Source organism: Drosophila melanogaster, chromosome 2L (genome assembly GCF_000001215.4).
Source record: "Drosophila melanogaster chromosome 2L".
Lineage (NCBI taxonomy): Eukaryota > Metazoa > Arthropoda > Insecta > Diptera > Drosophilidae > Drosophila > Drosophila melanogaster.
Window position 1 is genome coordinate 2,126,362 of NT_033779.5, and position 18,901 is coordinate 2,145,262.

Consider the following 18,901-nt stretch of genomic DNA (forward strand, 5'->3'; position numbering starts at 1 on the left):
CACCTCACCTACAGACTCACACTAATGCCATCGGCGGAGTGCTTATGTGTGCGTGAGGTGCGGCAAGTGCTGCACAAATCGGTTGCTAAGTAGCTCATAATGGCCGCGCTTGCCCCTAAATTTTCCCACTGGGAGGCCATCCTGAAGGTCCCTCTTCCGATCCTGTTTAGAAGTTTTCCGAGAGCGTGGGTGTATCACCTCAATTTATGTTTTCCGACCAGCTGCTTAGGTTACTTCCTGTTGTACATTCCCTTTCATAAAGCAATGGAGCTTAAACATAAATTGGAAATTAGTGTATTAAAGGCACTGCTGATTGATTTTCTTACGGCGCGGGCAACAAGAAGGGTTAAACTTTACCAAATGCCACGCATACAAATGCCGGCTTACAACTGTTGCATGTGTGTGCCGTACGTGTGCGCAGGTGAGCTTGTGTGCGTGAGAACTTTTGATAAATGCAGATTTTATTGTAATTCAATATCAATTTGTGTGTATGCGAGGGCACCTGGAGCTCACTGGGCACTCCTCCAATATTGATATTTATACACAATTTTATGGCAAACACTTGAACTGGCCCAAAAAAGCGAATTACGGCCGAGTCAAAAAAGCCAAAGAGTTTACGGCGCGGAGATCCATTTCCCGGCTTTTCCGCCTTTCAGTCGAGTGCCAGGCCACATTAATCAGACAACTACGGCGGGCAAATTACATCAGTTTTGTTTGCAAATGCTGCCATTTAATTTAATGAGACATCATTATGCCAAAACTTTAATCTCATCAGCAGAACTGGCTGCAAAGGCAGTAGTACGGCGGCAGCAGCGCAAAAAATTGTAATTATTGAGGCAGCGCCTTTTTCGGCTTCAGACAGCCGGTGCACTGCAGAAAATAATCTATCATTCCAAAAAAGAAATTAATAGTTAATACACATAACACAAGACAGATGTACTAAAAAAACACTTTTTTCACCACATTTTAAAATATATTCATTTATTCAGATATTTAAAATATGGCTTTCCTTTTGCAATGAATTAATTTGGAAAAACAGGGTGCAAATACATGTGTGTTTAAGTGTGAAAGTTCGTGGGCGTTGGGCGTGTCGGTCTGCTGTTAATGATGTTTGGCAACTTCAACTCCGGACGTCACACACACAGATACATGACCGCAGCCATACACACATACAAACACACACACACTCACGCGGAGGACACCTTCAGCATCCAATTAGCGGCAAAACGAGTTTCAGGATCTCACTCACACATGCAAACACTCGTATGCCCCATCCATCTGGCGTCCCTTTCCCACCGCACTCGCACTCTTTCTAACAAGCACTCGAATCGCTCTTTTTTTCACAGGGCAAACGCAACTCTCATATGTTTCGTGTGCTTGTGTTGGTTGCTCCCACACACACACACTCGCCTTTGTGGAGCGACAAACAAACAAACAAGCCAAAAACAACAAACAAGTAGCGTGCAAAAAATGAAAAATGGCAACACTTTAACTTTTGAACGCCGTTTCACCCACAAAACTCCTGGCCACCTCTCCAGATTTCAGCTACCTGCCATCTTTTAAATGCGATTTTTTAGCCGAGATTATTTCTGCTTGCGTTGTACACTTGGCGAAAAAACGAGGCACAATACAATATTTACAAGTTATTTTTCTAGGAATATAAAAAGCATTTTCAATGAACATCGCGCATCCGCCGTGTTGCGCAGCAACAAAGTTTATGGTACGAAGTAATAAAATAATACTTGCACAGCACTTCTTGAACTGATTATGTTGAATTGAGCGACTTAAGTTGATAATGAAATAGTATTTTTACTCAGAATGTATATATAAATTTTCGTGGTAGAATGTTTGTGATTGGACACAGGCCACATTTTATTTAGGAAATAACTGCAGATAACTATTTGCTCTCTTTTCTGATTCTCCGAATAAAGATTTAATAAATAACTGGCTAACTGCCTAAGGCTTTAGTTTTCAACTTCTGGGACGAAAGTTCGCTTCAAGTCTTAAATGGTAGTCAATCCAAGGGAGCAGACCAGCTACATTCGTAAAGACGATGAATGTATTTTCGACAGGCTTTTGACTTAACCAGTTCACAATGCCCACCTGTGCGTACTTATATGGATATGTAAGTATCCGACAAACCAGAGGAGCCCCACCGTCTCCACTGCAATCTATGCCTTCCAGACCTTTCCCACAGATTTGCTGGATGGGCAGCTTTCGAGAGCTACACATACCCATGCTCAAAAGATCGACCTGGACCGTCTTGAGAACGGTGGGGTAGTCCGTCGAGTTCAAATATACTTTTCCCCAGCCGTTGAAGAAGCAGGATCCTTTTTGAATACCAGCTTCTTGTAGGTACAATGGGATTAAATTAATGTTGGCTGTCATCTCAAATGCGGATACCAGAATGAGTAACGCCATGTTGTTTTCGGCATTGAATCTGTTGAACTGTTCATGGGAGACTATATTCAGCACCTCGAGATCCACGTGCTGCTGGTCAGCCGTAGTCGAGGTATCCCATTCGCCAGCTCGCACCACCAGATCATACTTGGTTGTTCCATTCAGAATATGAGCGGCAGTAAGGACCACATTTGGATTAATCAGAGATCCCACTCCTATATAGCGAAACAGCCAATCCCTCTGGTCGAGCACAGAAACCACCCAGGGAAATGTCGCTCTGGGATTACTGCCATATGTTTCACGTCGTATCTGCATGCGTATTTCCATTTCAGTATTTTTTATATCTATGTACAAGTATTATATAAACTAACCTGATTGTAGTTAAAGTATTGACTATTCACAAGGCTGATTATCAGTGTCGTGAGAAACGCAAAGTATAGCGACATTCCGCAACGAGTGTTCGAATCAAAATGAAATCGAGTACTTAGAACTTACCCTGCGAACTCAGCACTCTGCTTATCAGTAAAATGCGTCGTTTTAAGAATTCCACAAAGTATTTTGAGATAAATCACTTGTATTATAAAAAATATTCGCAGCATTCGTTATATTATTTCACAACGATCCAAGCAAATGCAGTCTAATTTCTCTCAGCGAACTTTTCTTTCGCCTAAGTGTAACTTTTTCATAATACTCGCAGCTGAATACAAAAAATGAAAAGAAAACATAACAAAAACTAGTTGAATAGCGCATACATATGTGCGAGGAGTCAACAAGCGCACGGTTGGCAGAATGAGGCAGCAGATTCCAATTAAGTTTTAAATTTTTAGCAGACAAGCTTATGAATGATGGCGTTCACTTCGATGGCAGCCCACTTGGCAGATGTCCAAAAGGTTTGCTCTCACTTTCCTCCTGCCAAATGTGCTAATCATTTTCATTTGCTACGAAATAGCCGAACAAATGGTGAGCTCACGAAACAAGCGGCGCCTTGGTCCTTTGCAATGTTACCCCCCCCCTTTACCCTCCTTTCAAGGACTTTTCCGCATGCATTCCCAAGTAGTTGAACATGGGAGTGCCATTATGGGAAGTAATAAACAAGAAATGGAATAACTGAATTGTTCGGATAGAATTGCAGATGCCCTTTGTCCTGTGATTAGCATTTGTTGCACAAGTCGAGTGAGGCACAGCAGAGCACATATATTCAGTGCGCTTTCTAAATAGATCAATTCTGTGACAACATTTTTGAAAACGCTTGTTTTAGAATATCAGTACGTAAATCTTAAAGCTCAAGATACGAATGTACCCAAAGAGATATATAAAACACAAAATATCTGTAAGATACAAAAGCATCAGATTTTAAAAGTATCTCTTAGATACAAAAGTATCCATAAGATTGGTAAAGTTTGAATTCCTAGCAAGTTGGCATCTCCAATATCCAGCCCGCCACGATTCTCCGCACTCAACAGATGGTTAAAAGCTTCAATTTGACAGCCGTCGGTTCAAAAAGCTCAAACCCGATTCATGGGGGCGCCACCCGTTCTATTCCAAAGCATACAAATGCCTCAAGATGAAACAAAAACAGAAAATAAACAACAAATACGCATGTATGACCTTCGCACAAGGTGACTGGGGCAAAAAGAGAGCGCCAGTGAGAGAGAGGCAGTGAGCGAGCGAGAGCACAGGGAGCAGTGCAGGAATACAGCATAGCTAAAGTGCGAGAGAGACAGCAAAATGCACCGGCGAGATAAGAACCGCTGCATCAGCAACGCACAGTGGGCGATATGGTCAAAATATACTGATAAAAGTTATTATCTGTTATTGAAATATACAAAATTTTCATTCTTAAATGATTAATATAAAAATCGAAAATTTAATATTTAGTTGTATAGTTAAAAAACAACCTATATTGTTGTATTATATCCCCTAGATGATAATTCGTAGCAGTTGATACCCAGCGCACCCACTGTGCGCTGGGAGTTGTTTACAAGGGGAGCAGCACGCTGAGAGAAAAGCTCTGGCGCAAAAGCTATCTCCGAAAGTATGCCGAAAGTATAAAGTGAGAATCGCTCCGGATTTTGCTGCGAACGGTCGTCTGTTCAGGTTCAGGTCTGGGTTGTGTCTATAGTCTCCGTCTCCTCTTCGCTGTCGCACACGCAAACGGGTCTACGCCACACACACACGCGCACCCACGCAACGGAATCAGAGAACTATATAGAGCCGCCACAGAGAAGGGACATACATAACTAGGACACCATGTCGAAGCCCCAATCCGACGCCGATCGGCGCAAACAGATCTCGGTGCGCGGGATCGCCGAGGTGGGCAATGTCACCGAAGTGAAGAAGAACTTCAATCGCCACCTGCACTACACCCTGGTCAAGGATCGCAATGTGTCCACCCTGAGGGACTACTACTTCGCCCTGGCCAACACCGTCAAGGACAACATGGTGGGCCGCTGGATTCGCACGCAGCAGCACTACTACGAGAAGGATCCCAAGGTGAGTTCCGCGCCCATCCAGGCCACCCACTTATTGATTTAGTCCGTGGAATTTTCCAAAAAGAAGTGGTCGGACCACCTAACCTAACTTTATCCGGGCTCTGGAGTTCTTAGGCCTGATTATCCCTTCCTGCGGCAACCAAAACTTTTGAAATAATTTCCTTTGAAATATTTTTTCCTAAATTTCTTTGGCTATTACGACATTTTTTTCGGCCTGCTCCATTCTCTTTTATTCGCTGCTGATTTATTCCCCGATGCGCTTTGGCCAACGAATTTACAGTGAACACTCAGCCAAAAAAAAAACTAAAAATTAAATGGGAAACGATAAACGTATTCATAAATAACTGAAGCAGTTTTGCTTTTATCCCAAGTATTTCCACTATGTCTTTTATTATTATAAATGAATATTCCATGCAACATTTCATAATCCTATTTTAATCCTTATTTTCTAAAATTCTAAAAATTTCCGAATGCTCACTGTTTATTTGAAATTTCGGCTTTTACTGCATTTCCCACGCTTTCGTTGTTTTGCTACTACATAATTGTTTCGTTTCATTTAATTATTCGCGAAATTGCCAAAAAGCAAAGACTGCAATGGGATCAATGCCAAAGAAGTAGCGCCAAAAAAAGGTGTGACACTTTCACTGCAACAAATTGCAGAGGTGCTGCAAAAAGCCGGCGAATTTATCAGCCACCCCCTTTTTACGCGCCCACTTGACAATTTTCCCCGCCAGCTGACGAAGCAACAAAAGCTTAAAAATAGCTCTGCATTTAGCAGCTGTCGCCGAGCTACTATAGAAGTAGCTCTATCCAAACATATTGATGAGTTTTTAGTAATAAGTTTTCCTGGGGCCATGGCGATGCAGTTTAAGTAGGGCAAGGGTGCATAATAAGTGCCCCCTTTTAGCCACATCCATCAGATACACAATATATGTATATACATACATATGTACATGTATCCAAACACGTGCCCAAAGCGTGAGCTTTCCATTTGCAAATTTGTCAGCATCGGCTGCTAAACATTTTTGTCCTTGCTGAATGTCAGCTTAAATCACTTTCAATTTCAAGCCCACCAAAATGTATCTATTAATTTTCCATTGACTCGAGCAATTTTGGCGACTAGAAGTTCGAGCTATATACACTTTTGGGTGATAAATATTTTCAATTCAACTAAATTGTGGATACCGTCACGGCGTCGGCACACATTTTTTCAAGGTCAATCAAAGGTTATTAACAACAACCAACTGACAAAAATATCAAGGAAAATTTCCCCCATTTTTCCTCTCTCATTTTTATTTTGGCTACCATTTCGGTTTTTGTTCGTTCTCAAATATATATATATGTACGTATGTATATATAAGTTCTTTCAGGTTGTGGAACTTTTATAGGCCCGATTTTGTTTAGTTGTCCCCCCACATGCAATTAGCTCACGCAACCATCTAAATAGAAATATATGAACTGACGACGATTGTATCTTATGGATACTTAAACAGCTGTTGTTGTGCGTGGATTGGTACTTAGAGTTAATTGAAGACAACTTGGCGTCCATCGGTCTCTAAACCAATTTATGCAAATTGAAGAAAGTTCAGCGGGGTGAATAGTCACACAAAAGAGTTTATTTCCCTGTAGTTTTCCACAAGCAGTTCGAAAATACTGTTCCACTTATCACCAAATTAAAAGCGTTTAGCTATCACCGATCATGTAAAAATTCAATGCCAGGGCGCCACTACCTATTGCATTTCCAACTTCCTATGCACATCTGTCATTTATTTATTGCATATAGGGAAAAAAAACCAATAAACAAAGGCAAACAAACACTGGTCGTTTGTTGGTGAGGCGCTCTTTATCAAAACCGCAAAAAACATATGTCTGGCATCTAATTCGTCTGTAGAACTGGCCAGAACGAATATCAAAGACCCTACACAACAAACTGCTGTGGAAAACATTAGCGCCGGCAGTTGAATGACTCCAAAAGCTTTTTATGGATCTGGAAGATTACTCACGTTTTGTTGTGAAGCTCTTATCTTCGATTAGATAAGCTAAATAGGTTATTAGCTTCTTTTTTTTTCTGCAGCAAAGAAGATCATGCTTAGAATTGGTTTTAATATTTGGATTTTTTCCAACTCAGTATTTACTGAGTGCACCTCATATTTCATAACTAAGAAAATACCTACTTTTATAGTTCATATTTTGGTATACCTATATAGATATAAACAATAATGTGTTTTATCACAGCATTTCCATTGCCCAGCACATATTGCCCGAATCAGTTCATACTCCATGTTCACCTAATTCTGTATATCTTATCTGCTAAATGGACTGCAAAATATTCCTAATCGAAAGTCCCCGATTCTATATAGGCGCCTTAACCCCTTTCACCTACAAATATGCACACAAAAACAAGCTCTCCAAACATTCCGAACTAATTAGCTATAGTTTTTTTCCCGGATCGCATAGCATCAGACATCTGAAAGCATCATGTGCGATAGGTATGCGTTTTAGGGCATAGATTACATAGGTAGGTTGACTGATAAGGGATAGGATTAGCATACCCTGGGAGCCATTAGCTACTGACTGGCGACACTGTGGGCGATGTTGTCGTCAATGCTGATTGGTGATTGCTGATCCGTGATCGATCCATGATTAGCCCAGCATTGGCTGGTGATAATAATCGCCATTCCAAGCTGTATAGATTCATGCTTAGCCATGATGTTTGCCCAGCATGCAAAGTGCAGCCTGCAATCGCTTGATAGCGTTGCTATAAACCCAATTAATGCCCTCGTAACATCGATCGATAGATTCGCACTGAATCGAACCGGTGATAGTGAATGCCTTCCTCTATTTATAGTTTCCAGTTGGGTTGCCCTGAAATTACCGTGCGATTTTTCGCTGATAAGCGAGTATTCCGTTGGGAACCGTAAAAGTTGGAAACTGGTTGACCTTCTGGCCAAACATAACTAGGTCTTTCAGCCGCAGTCGGCGCCCCTCTTATCAGGCTTTCGTTGTATTATAGTTATTGTATGCACTGTACAGCTGAACCTGGTGTGAGTGACCCATGCACTGCGGAAATGCACGAAATCTGAATCCAACTCATGAAATAATCTTATGACATTTCGATCTTCCAATATAGTTGCTAATTAATCATGGATACAATAGATCTAATAACGACCCCTGTATTTTTTTAGCGCGTCTACTATCTGTCGCTGGAGTACTACATGGGTCGCTCACTGACCAACACCATGATCAACCTGGGAATCCAGAGCGAGTGCGAGGAGGCCATGTACCAGTTGGGTCTGGATATCGAGAACCTGGAGGAGATGGAGGAGGACGCCGGTCTGGGCAATGGTGGTCTGGGTCGTTTGGCCGCCTGTTTCCTCGACTCGATGGCCACTCTGGGTCTGGCCGCCTATGGCTATGGCATCCGTTATGAGTACGGTATCTTCGCCCAGAAGATCAAGAACGGCGAGCAGGTGGAGGAGCCCGATGATTGGCTGCGTTATGGCAATCCCTGGGAGAAGGCTCGTCCGGAGTTCATGCTGCCGGTCAACTTCTACGGCCGTGTGATCGACACGCCCGAGGGCAAGAAGTGGGTGGACACCCAAAGGGTGTTTGCCATGCCCTACGACAACCCCATTCCCGGATACAACAACAACCACGTAAACACGCTGCGTCTGTGGTCCGCCAAGTCGCCCATCGACTTCAACCTCAAGTTCTGTAAGTATCTATAAGGAGAGGTCCCCTTGATAAGGCAAGAACTAACCTATGGCTATCTTCACCTATCCAGTCAACGATGGTGACTACATCCAGGCCGTGCTGGACCGCAATCTGGCTGAGAACATCTCACGTGTCCTGTACCCCAACGACAACTTCTTCGAGGGCAAGGAGCTGCGTCTGAAGCAGGAATACTTCATGTGCGCCGCCACGCTGCAGGATATCATCCGCCGCTACAAGGCCTCGAAGTTCGGATCCCGGGAGGCGGTCCGCAACACCTTCGATCACTTCCCCGACAAGGTGGCCATTCAGCTGAACGATACCCATCCATCGCTGGCCATCCCTGAGCTGATGCGCATCCTGGTCGATGAGGAGCATCTGACCTGGGAGAAGGCATGGGACATCACCGTCAGGAGTTGCGCGTACACCAACCACACCGTGCTCCCAGAGGCCCTGGAGCGCTGGCCCGTCTCCCTGCTGGAGTCGATCCTGCCCCGCCATCTGCAAATCATCTATCACATCAACTTCCTGCACATGGAGAATGTGAAGAAGAAGTTCCCCGACGATTTGGACCGCATGCGCCGCATGTCGATGGTGGAGGAGGATGGCGAGAAGCGCATCAACATGGCTCATCTGTCCATCGTCGGCTCCCACGCCGTCAACGGTGTGGCCGCCATCCACTCGCAGATCCTAAAGGACTCGCTGTTCCATGACTTCTACGAAATGGAGCCCCAGAAGTTCCAGAACAAGACGAACGGTATTACCCCGCGTCGTTGGTTGCTGCTCTGCAATCCCGGACTCTCCGACCTGATCGCCGAGAAGATCGGCGACGAGTGGCCAGTGCATCTGGACCAACTGGTTGCTCTGAAGAAGTGGGCAAAGGACCCCAACTTCCAGCGCAATGTAGCCCGCGTCAAGCAGGAGAACAAGCTGAAGCTGGCCGCCATTCTGGAGAAGGACTACGGCGTTAAGATCAACCCCTCTTCCATGTTCGACATTCAGGTGAAACGTATTCACGAGTACAAGCGCCAGCTGCTGAACTGCCTGCACATCATCACCCTGTACAACAGGATCAAGAAGGATCCCACAGCCAACTTCACCCCGAGGACAATCATGATCGGAGGCAAGGCTGCTCCGGGCTACTATGTGGCCAAGCAGATCATCAAGCTCATCTGCGCCGTGGGCAACGTTGTGAACAACGATCCCATTGTGGGCGATAAGCTCAAGGTTATCTTCCTGGAGAACTACCGTGTCACCCTGGCCGAGAAGATTATGCCCGCCGCCGATCTGTCCGAGCAGATCTCGACCGCCGGCACAGAGGCCTCTGGTACCGGCAACATGAAGTTCCAGCTTAACGGCGCCCTCACCATCGGCACCCTGGACGGTGCCAACGTTGAGATGGCCGAGGAGATGGGTCTGGACAACATCTTTATCTTCGGCATGACCGTCGACGAGGTGGAGGCGCTCAAGAAGAAGGGCTACAATGCCTACGACTACTACAACGCCAACCCCGAGGTCAAGCAGGTGATTGACCAAATCCAGGGCGGATTCTTCAGCCCCGGCAATCCCAACGAGTTCAAGAACATTGCCGACATTCTGCTTAAGTACGACCACTACTACTTGCTGGCCGACTACGATGCGTACATCAAGGCCCAGGATCTGGTCTCCAAGACCTACCAGGTGAGATTCGATAGCTTAACTATGTATTAGAAAAATAAGTAGCAAAGATCATTATTTAAACCACGATACTTTTGCCTAATTTGCAGAACCAAGCCAAGTGGCTGGAGATGTCCATCAACAACATTGCGTCCAGCGGCAAATTCTCGTCGGATCGCACCATCGCCGAGTACGCCCGCGAGATTTGGGGAGTGGAGCCCACCTGGGAGAAGCTGCCAGCGCCGGAGGATCAGCCACAGAACTAAATCAATTTTTGATATTATTTTATTATTTATGTGCTTTACTTTTGCTAAAGTCAAAGTTCAAGTTTAGGCGCCAAAAGCAACAACTAAAACAAATGAAGTGAACACGGGCCACAGCACCGAATTGTTAATATTTTATTTAATAAAAATCAAGATAAACAATTCGCCTAGTTCTCTCATCACTGTGGAATCGAATCGAATCGAATCAACAACGGTACCTACCTAAAAAGACCTCAGGAACACTTTCAAAGTAAAAGAAAAGTCTATTTAAAATAATGGAAAGAGTTGTAAAAAACGTTAGTGGCAAGCTTGTTTAGATATCTGATATGCGTGTTTTAAATCGAGATTAAACCTCAAGTTCAACTGTTAAATGTAAAAATAATTTAAATTGAATAAAATTTGATTCGAAATAGAAAGCTGGTGTTTCACTGTCGCTTGGGTGATAAATAAATAACACGAAGGGTTTACATCTTAATCTCATTGCAAATGAACAATTTATTATTTGTTTTAAAGACAATCTGAACATCTATTTGGGGAATGAACTTTTTATACAAATATTATGGCTATTACAGTTCCCGTTTAGTAAACAACACAAAAATGTAGTCATTTTTACAATGTAATTGTTTGGATCTCTGTTTTAAAATAGTCACTAAAACTTGTAAACATTTCAAAAGTAGTTTCGTTCTTTGCTACAATGGATGGAAAGGCCATTCCAAATTCTTTAAAAGTTAAACAAAATGCGCTTCACAATGCACGGAACGGGCAAGCAAAAGCCCGGAGTGCAATCAATAGTTGACTCTGGAGGACCGAGCGGACTTGCTGATGTACTGCCGCTCCTCGGCCCGCGAACCGCTGGCTCCTCCTCTTTCTCTATCGAACTTTTCATGTGATCGCTCCCGCGGTGACTTCTCCTATGGATTGGCAACCACATTAGTTGTAATTCCAGTACGCAATTCCAGAACTTGGGAATGTTGTCGACTATTGGGATATATCACTCACCCTATGCCGCTCTCTATCCCGCAGCTCTTCTTCACCGTTTTGTCCTGTAAATCGTTGGCTTTTGAATGTCTTGACTATCCGATAAATGACTATTCTCTCACCTTCGCGCCGGCGTTTATGTTCGTTGCTGTTGGACTCGTCGACGCGATCCCGCTTGCGTCCCAGCTTGCGATCCTTGCGAGCGTCTCGCTCCTCATCCGACAGTTTGTCCTTGTTGCGCTCTTTGGTCTTAAGGGCGCGCGCCTTCTTTACGCTGTCCACCAGTTCTTCCACCTTCTGGAACGGCATGGGATTAATGGTTGTAAAAACATGTCAAGACTGTTGCTTAATCTAAGCGTTTAAGGGTATGCGTCTAACTACTTAAAACGAACAAAAAGCCAAATGTTACTACTGTGTCTGTTACGTGTCCTCTGTCCTATATGGTTTATATGTCCGCCGACCCCACCACGCGCCCATTACTTACCCATGCACAGTCTCAATATCAACGAATTAACAACTAAACTGGGCTGCACAGGTAACTGAAGGTTGGAAGTCAGAGAAGCGGCTGAGTCGGGTATCCACTACGAATCCTCGGGAGCATTGGGGTTTTCACAGGACCGATGTTGAAGAATTATTCAGAAGCTAATATTCCACAGAGTAATTGAATTGCTTTTGTCCTCGTTTGCACAGTAAGTTGAAATCCGGTTTTATAACGCTTGTTCCATGTAGAAATTGAAATGGCTTTGTCCACGCTGACATCGTGAGTTGGTATCCGGTTTTATAATGCTTGACATCTACATCTTCACATTGGCAGTCGGAGGTGGAACGTTTGATTTTGAAGATTCGAAATGTATAAATGGTTTTCTGAACTATGTAAGTTGTTAGATCCAGCGTAAATACAGCGCTCATTTACTGTAGACCTCATATTGGCAAGCAGGCTATTTTGACTCCAGAAGATTGGTTTTGAGTTACATGCAGGGGTTTTTCATCATTCAGTACTTTGACTTGTACTGAATGATCATCACAAGATGGCAAAGATATGTCCTTTTCAGTACCGGTTCAGAATCGTCTTATTTGTTGCAGTCCTTTTTGTAGTTTTTTTGCAGTTTAACAATATATTGAAGCTTTTGGTTGTAATTTATGGCAACCGATGTTTTTGATGTTTTTCTTTTTTCTTGTAGATTTTATGGCAGAATATAGTTGGTTTGGATTTATATTTCCTTCAAATGTTATACGTTTTTCGTTGGTCGCAGAATTTTACGCCTTCATCGCAAACACATGTGGTTTTGAAATATAGTCCTCAGCGCTTCCTGCGAGATTCGTCTTCTTACATTCGATTGTCGTCTCTGTGGTCCCGGTACTCCAATTTGATTGCTTATTTACACAACTACCCTTATACTATTACAATTATTTAACAAATTTAGAAAAACAAAATATAATTTCCTTCTAGGTAAATTAACGATGATCCTTTTACAATGATTCACTTTTCTCTTAAAACTAAGCTTAAAACTAACACCTCGGAATGTTCAACATTCAGAACTAAGGATTATTACAGATGCCCACAAGATCCATCGCATCCGCATCAAGATTCAGTTTTAATAACAATGATTTTTTGTTTTGGATGGCGTGGCAGGTGCGTTATTGATTCGTTGATTTTGGATCAATCAGAACCTCGAGTAAGTTCCCTCCAGATTTGACCGTCATCGTAGTGTTGTTTTATACTGTTGTTGTCTTAGCGAACTTACGTCTGCAACCTTATGCTACTAACCTTTGAACTGCTGGTTGATGACTCCAATTTGCGACGCTTTGAATCTACTAAAATAAACGGTTAGGAATGAAGTCTTCAGATTTAGATGATCTTCGTACCCTTTTCAAATTCAATGGTCTCATGGCTACGTTGTCGATGGTGCAACGAACCGTTGCTCTCGTTGGACACTGAGCTCAGGTCCCTCATACGCCCCTCGAACTCCTCGTAGTGGCGATTGTCGGTGCTGCCCACCAGGTCCACTGTCTCGACGCCATCACCATGTCGGATGCGCTCTTCGCCGCCCCGTCGCGATGTTTTTTCCCGCTTCCGCTGCTGCGCTTCCAACTCCTCCAGACGTTGAGAACGTTCCCGCGACCTCTGATGCAGCTCGGCTTCTGTGCGCTCCTTGACCCGCACAATGTCTCTGGAACTGCGATGGCTACTAATGCTTCGTTGGTCTTGCTGATCATGTCGGTCTCGTTCCACATCTCTATTACGACTCTCGCTCTGTCGGCTGCCATTACTGCCGTTGTTTGCCTGCTCCTGCTGGTCATCCTTGCTGCGGGATTGGGACTCACGTGGCGCTGGCAGGTCACGTTGTTTGCTCTCGCGTTCGTTATTGGATGCCGTTGAAGTGGCTGTGGACACCAAAGTGACATTATTGCCCTCGCCTCTTTGGCTCTTCGATTCACGCGTTGTGGAGGCTAAAACATATTTAAGATTTGATGATTTAAGATTTAAGATTTACATTCATTTAATATTTCAACTCACCTGCTTTTGCATCTGGTTCTTTGATCACCGACTTTTGTTCGCTGTTGTAGAAAGGAGCAGCTCCGCCTGGAGCCCTTGTTCCTTGTGTATTCCCAGATGGAGAGGTGGGTGACAACTTATCGGATCTGGTGGCTGCGGCGGGAGCGCCAACACTGGTCGGCGACTCCTTATTCGGCCGCTCGGCGATTTGATGAAAGACACTCTCCTTTAGCATGTGGGGAGTCTTCAGCTTTAGTTGTCCAATGTAGCTGGAGGCAATGGCATACAGATCCGGTCGCTTTGTCTTCTCCTCCTCGCGCACCTTGTCCACCTTACGCTCGATGATTTGCGCCAGTTTGGAAAGAACTGGATAGTGAGGCAGTATTCGCATTAGGATGATCAGTGCGTTTCTGATCTGCATAAAGTCCTTCGAGTCCAGACAGAATACAATCGCCTTGGTAATCTTGTAGTGCCACTTGTGACACACATGCCGATAGTTTTCGTAGCCAACATGATCGTTGGCCTCTGAGAACTGATTGCTAACACGAAACTTTGTCACAAAACCAGGATAATTGGCGCACTCCTTATTAAACACCGCCTGATCCGCATGCCAACGCATCACGGTCTCGAGCATGGCGCACAAAAAGCGTCCGTACCGCGTAGCCTCGCCCTCAGTGCACGATGTTACCGAATAAGTGATGTCACAAAAGATCTGAGGACAAGAAGAAGGAGTAAGATCGAGTTTAAGTAAATGTATTTAGTCTTATTACCCTATCATAGCACAGCAAGGTTGAGAAGTTCGATGTCTTGAGATTGTGGATGGTGTGCACGAACTTCGCGCAATACAACGCATCCAGAGCTGTGAAGGTGCAACGCGGGAAGAGACAGAGCTGCAGGAATTGCGTGATGGTGTCGTTCTTTGCGGACTTGCCAGATCGTAGAAGGAACCAACTATCTTTTTGCTCCTGCAAACGCTGCGAGATCTTGTCAACGTGCTCATGCTGCTTCTTTCGCTCGTCGTTCAGCTTCTCCATTAGCGCAATGTAGCGCTCCTGCTCCTTCTTGTTCTTAGATTGGTTAGAGTCTTTGCCTTCTGCCGCTTGCTGGGCCAGCTGCTTTAGCTTGGCAACCTCCCTCTGATAGCTTTCGTTCGGCACGTGCAGATCGTACATGCTCAGACTCCAAAAAGTTACCAGGAACTGCGGACTAATGTCCTCCCACACCTTGGAGCTGTGCAGTGGACGAACAGACTCTACAATAGGGTTCATGATCAGCTGCGTAGCTTCCAAATACTTCTGGAGCTTTTGCGTCGTGGTGAGCTTCTTGGCGTTAGGGTCATCCTTGCGCAATTGATCATATTTTTGCTGTAAGAGGGATTCGGTTAACCTTTTTGTAATATTTTGCAGAATGGTTTGCTCGAACTTACATTGATCTGATGAGTAAACATGGGCCTAGCCAAGAAGAAGGCCACATCCGTGTTTATGTGGTACTCTCGAAGCATGGTTATAATCGAGGGCAACCGCTCCACATACTCATCCACAGAATAGGTGGAGCCTAGGAACGTACCAAACTGGACGAGTGTGTCTTGGCACTGATCATACAGATTTCCCACTAACTTCAAATGGCTGTGTGCCGCCGTCTCACGATAAATGACGCAGTGTTTCTGTTGAGCCATCAAAAGGCAAATAGCCACGGCAAGATCGTTATTGGCCAATGCCTCCTTTAGGCGATTAGAGGACTTTTTCGTATTCCTCACTTGACTAAAGTAGCCAGCCTATAGCGACAAATACACTCAATTAACAGAACAATATTGCAGTGACTTGGATAATTACCTCTCCCCTGAGCTGCTCACCACCACACATGGCTTGCAACTGATCATTAGTCATCTCCTCGCAGGACTCCACGCCTGCCATCTTATGCACGATCTCCCTCAGAATCAGTAAGTCCAGGCTCTTCTGCGACTTTAACTGATTGGCCACATACTGAAGCAGACCACTTAGCTCAATGCTGTACTTCTTGTATATGGTGCCGCAGAAGGAGGCAAGACTTTGCAGCCACAAGGATAACGAAGTGCCGTCATCCTTGAACCTGAGACGACCTGTTAACGTCAACGACTCGATGATGCAGTATCCCAAACAGTCAAAGGATAAGGCAGTAAGATACTTGAGCAGGTCGCAGACCGGACCAATTAGATTATCATAGATTTGAATTTGCAAGAGAATCTGTTGAAATAGTAATGGAAATGAATAAACTGTTTTGGAATAGTACCTAGATGAAACTCACATAGTCGAAAAGCAGTCCTGGCGCACAATGGCTATACTTTCCTACCAGTCGTCCCAGCTGCTTGACGTTCTCCTTGCTCACGCGCTTCATTAGGGCCTTAATATCCCGTTGTGCCAATCCACATCTCCTGATCAAATTGGGATGCAGCTGATAGCTGTCGTTCTTCCAACGCGCATACAAACTGTAGCGAAAATGATACGGGAAATATTTAAGCACAGCCCAGATCTCTTCGGACATGGAACAGTTGTTGTCCAAGTATAGAAGGGAGGGTAGAATGCAGGCGTCCAGCGAGCTCATAATGTCATAGTAGTGCTGCTCTGCTTCCGAATTCGGCGGAGGTCCATTTAGGCTGTCCACGCCCATATCGACAACTAGTTTCCGCATAATACGGATTAGTTTGTACATCAGCACAGTGTCGTAGTGCATGGCAGGTCCCAACACGTTAGCCATCGGCCAGGTGTACTTCCTTAAGTCGCCGAATTCCTTTGCCTGCATCTTGGCCACCAACTTGGAATCCTCATACAGGCGATTGCGGCTCGGCCTACGTCCTGCGGGAGCCTTAAAACACTTTTTGTAATAAATATTCTCCACGGACAGGTGAATCAGATCGGCAATGGCACGGGCAATGGGTTCCTGCAATACAACCGCCTGCTCGGGAAGCTTCTGGATGATCTTGTACGCATTCTCCCAGTCGCCAACTTTAAGCAAAGCTTCGCAGAGGCCAAATTTTTGGTTTGCATTGTATTTTTCCTGCGAATAAAACGATATCGTTAGTAGAATCCCTCAAAAAACGTTTATTAAATCTACCTCATTGAACTTCTTAACTGAAGGCGGCGGTGGTGGATCCTTTTCGTCTTCCTTCTTATTGGTTTGTATAAGGTTCAGCTTGCGGACCATTTCCCTGGCATCAGCCAGGTCTTCCTCCCAGTCCGCCTTAATGCTCCCATCGTTTGGAGTCAACCACACGTATACATCGTTCAGAGCAATGACGCCATGCTTAAGCAAAAGAGCACATACATGATATAACGAGCGGGGAGTGCGGGAGTCCTTAAAGTGGCAGAACTTGTAGCCGAGGACTTCGCAAATAATGGCACCAGTGGGCATGTAGCTGCGCAGCAGGGGTATGAACAAGTTCCATCGATCCGGACGAGTTTCAAAGGACTCGATAATAATGTCCAGCACACGATTAGGATCCAGATTGAAGCAGCCTGCAATTCAATTAACAATTAATGCAGTCGGTTTGACTGTGTTTCCTCATAGCTATCAAAACTATCTTACCTATAAGGGATTTTATGATATCCATTATGCTCTCTGGAGTGGTGTTCTCGTCGAACTCCTGGTTTAGCTCTGTGATAAGCTTGGCAAACCCTTCACTCTCCTCGCGGAAAAGGTTAAACCGACGCTGCTTGTAGCTTAAAGGGAAAGTAGAGATTATATATTTTATTAACCTCAAATCGCTTTTACTATATGTACGTACTATAGCTTGGTTTTGACCTTGATGAACTTAGAGTAAAAGCTCTTGTTCTTGACGATTCCCGCCTCCTGCAACGTATCGATTTCCAAACGTTCTTTCAAAAGACTTTCTGGAATCACCCTGTCCAAGTCTTTAACAAGTTGCACAAAGGCATGTCGTTCTTCCTGAAGTCCATCGGTTATAAGGGAGGTTTCGCTGTCCAGAATGTTAACCACGTCCACTATAAGGCTGGGAAAGTCCGCATGGAGGGCCTGCAACATAGGAAAACGTTATATATAGCGACAATTGTTAAGAAGTAAATGCCTTATAAATCTTTCTTTACAACAACAAATTCAACTCACCACGACTTCCAGGAGCAGGTGGAGTACTATGTCTTTTTTGTGAGTGAAGCGCAGAGTCTGCCAAAGAAGCTGGTATATGGCATTGGAGATGCCCTGCTTAAAGACGCCGTTCTTGTCGTAAACGGGCGTATCCGCCGCATCCTGCAACTGATGCTTGAGGTACTTCAGGCTAGAAGTAAACGTGTAATTTAGCTAGGGAACGAGGAACAGTCAGTCCAAACAGTCGATCCAGCAGCAAGACACAAACTGACGACAGCCACTGTACTGCGAGTGCGAGTGTTTGGGCGCGTGTGCATATATCTCTGGCTGCGTTTGCATCGGTGTCGGAGCGTGGTACCACACACGTACAATTCACTGCGTCCGGATTTGTCCAAGTGCTTGAAGACCTCCGGATTGAGTGTGCCTGGCTGATTGCCGCCGGCTCCGCTACTGGCGGCTGCTCCGTTCGTGTCCGACGATGCGGAGGTCCGATTATCCGCCGTCGCCGCCGCATCGCCGCCACCAACGCCATCCTGCGCTCCCGTAACGCTCTTCAGCTTTTTCAGCCGGCGCAACCGGTCTGTGGATCTCTGCATCCTCGGATCAGGTGGTACACGCGGGCGCTTTGCTGCGGGGGCTGAATTCTGCTCCCGAATCGATTAGATCGTTGTACTTGTCGAAATATTTGACAAATTTTCACACTTTTTTTTAGTTAGTTCCGCCAGTGTGACCGTACTGCTGCCTAACTAAATACCATTCGCCGAAACGAAAACGTCCGACTGCCAAATGCCAAGTTACTTTTTTTCTGGAACGTTAGACAAGGAACA

At 44.8% G+C, this 18,901-nt stretch overlaps 3 protein-coding genes across 7 annotated transcripts; 1 reads left to right on the forward strand and 2 right to left on the reverse strand.

Annotated features, from left to right (window-relative positions):
* Positions 1–947: 947 nt before the first annotated feature.
* Positions 948–2,876, reverse strand: CG4259 (uncharacterized protein). Of its 2 annotated transcripts, none has more exons than NM_001272975.2 (2): positions 2,772–2,876; positions 948–2,709 (listed from the first exon to the last, which is right to left on the reverse strand). In NM_001272975.2, exons 1-2 carry the CDS (start codon positions 2,844–2,846, stop codon positions 1,972–1,974), a joined length of 813 nt encoding a protein of 270 aa, NP_001259904.1. In that variant the 5' UTR covers positions 2,847–2,876; the 3' UTR covers positions 948–1,971. The 2 variants fall into 2 exon arrangements, with proteins under 2 accessions (NP_001259904.1, NP_608645.1); NM_134801.2 differs by having other exon boundaries at positions 1,851–2,709.
* A 1,575-nt stretch (positions 2,877–4,451) lies between these two features.
* On the forward strand, positions 4,452–10,935 carry Glyp (Glycogen phosphorylase). 2 transcript variants are annotated; one of them, NM_164453.4, is made up of 4 exons: positions 4,452–4,893; positions 8,078–8,606; positions 8,677–10,283; positions 10,370–10,935. In NM_164453.4, exons 1-4 carry the CDS (start codon positions 4,651–4,653, stop codon positions 10,523–10,525), a joined length of 2,535 nt encoding a protein of 844 aa, NP_722762.1. In that variant the 5' UTR covers positions 4,452–4,650; the 3' UTR covers positions 10,526–10,935. The 2 variants fall into 2 exon arrangements, with proteins under 2 accessions (NP_722762.1, NP_001027219.1); NM_001032048.2 differs by having other exon boundaries at positions 10,370–10,682.
* Positions 10,936–10,988: 53 nt separating this feature from the next.
* Positions 10,989–18,826, reverse strand: tho2. 3 transcript variants are annotated; one of them, NM_164454.2, is made up of 15 exons: positions 18,444–18,826; positions 18,096–18,264; positions 17,758–18,005; positions 17,559–17,692; positions 17,088–17,488; positions 16,281–17,030; positions 15,830–16,219; positions 15,424–15,771; positions 14,768–15,361; positions 14,019–14,709; positions 13,367–13,951; positions 13,269–13,312; positions 11,623–11,797; positions 11,522–11,565; positions 10,989–11,433 (listed from the first exon to the last, which is right to left on the reverse strand). In NM_164454.2, the coding sequence occupies exons 1-15, from the start codon at positions 18,668–18,670 to the stop codon at positions 11,308–11,310; spliced, it is 4,926 nt and encodes a 1,641-aa protein (NP_722763.1). In that variant the 5' UTR covers positions 18,671–18,826; the 3' UTR covers positions 10,989–11,307. The 3 variants fall into 3 exon arrangements, with proteins under 3 accessions (NP_722763.1, NP_001259905.1, NP_608646.3); NM_001272976.1 differs by having other exon boundaries at positions 11,623–11,794; positions 13,269–13,315; NM_134802.4 differs by having other exon boundaries at positions 13,269–13,315.
* Between the last annotated feature and the right edge of the window lie 75 nt (positions 18,827–18,901).

Coding starts and splice junctions, on each gene's coding strand:
- CG4259 (NM_001272975.2), bottom strand. CDS start 2,846: ATGTCGCTATACTTTGCGTTTCTCACGACACTGATAATCAGCCTTGTG. Junction 2,710..2,771: donor AATACTTTAACTACAATCAG/GTTAGTTTATAT, acceptor ATACGCATGCAG/ATACGACGTGAAACATATGG.
- Glyp (NM_164453.4), top strand. CDS start 4,651: ATGTCGAAGCCCCAATCCGACGCCGATCGGCGCAAACAGATCTCGGTG. Junction 4,894..8,077: donor ACTACGAGAAGGATCCCAAG/GTGAGTTCCGCG, acceptor GTATTTTTTTAG/CGCGTCTACTATCTGTCGCT. Junction 8,607..8,676: donor CGACTTCAACCTCAAGTTCT/GTAAGTATCTAT, acceptor TCACCTATCCAG/TCAACGATGGTGACTACATC.
- tho2 (NM_134802.4), bottom strand. CDS start 18,670: ATGCAGAGATCCACAGACCGGTTGCGCCGGCTGAAAAAGCTGAAGAGC. Junction 17,489..17,558: donor TATCATAAAATCCCTTATAG/GTAAGATAGTTT, acceptor ATTGAATTGCAG/GCTGCTTCAATCTGGATCCT. Junction 15,772..15,829: donor GTGAGCAGCTCAGGGGAGAG/GTAATTATCCAA, acceptor TTGTCGCTATAG/GCTGGCTACTTTAGTCAAGT.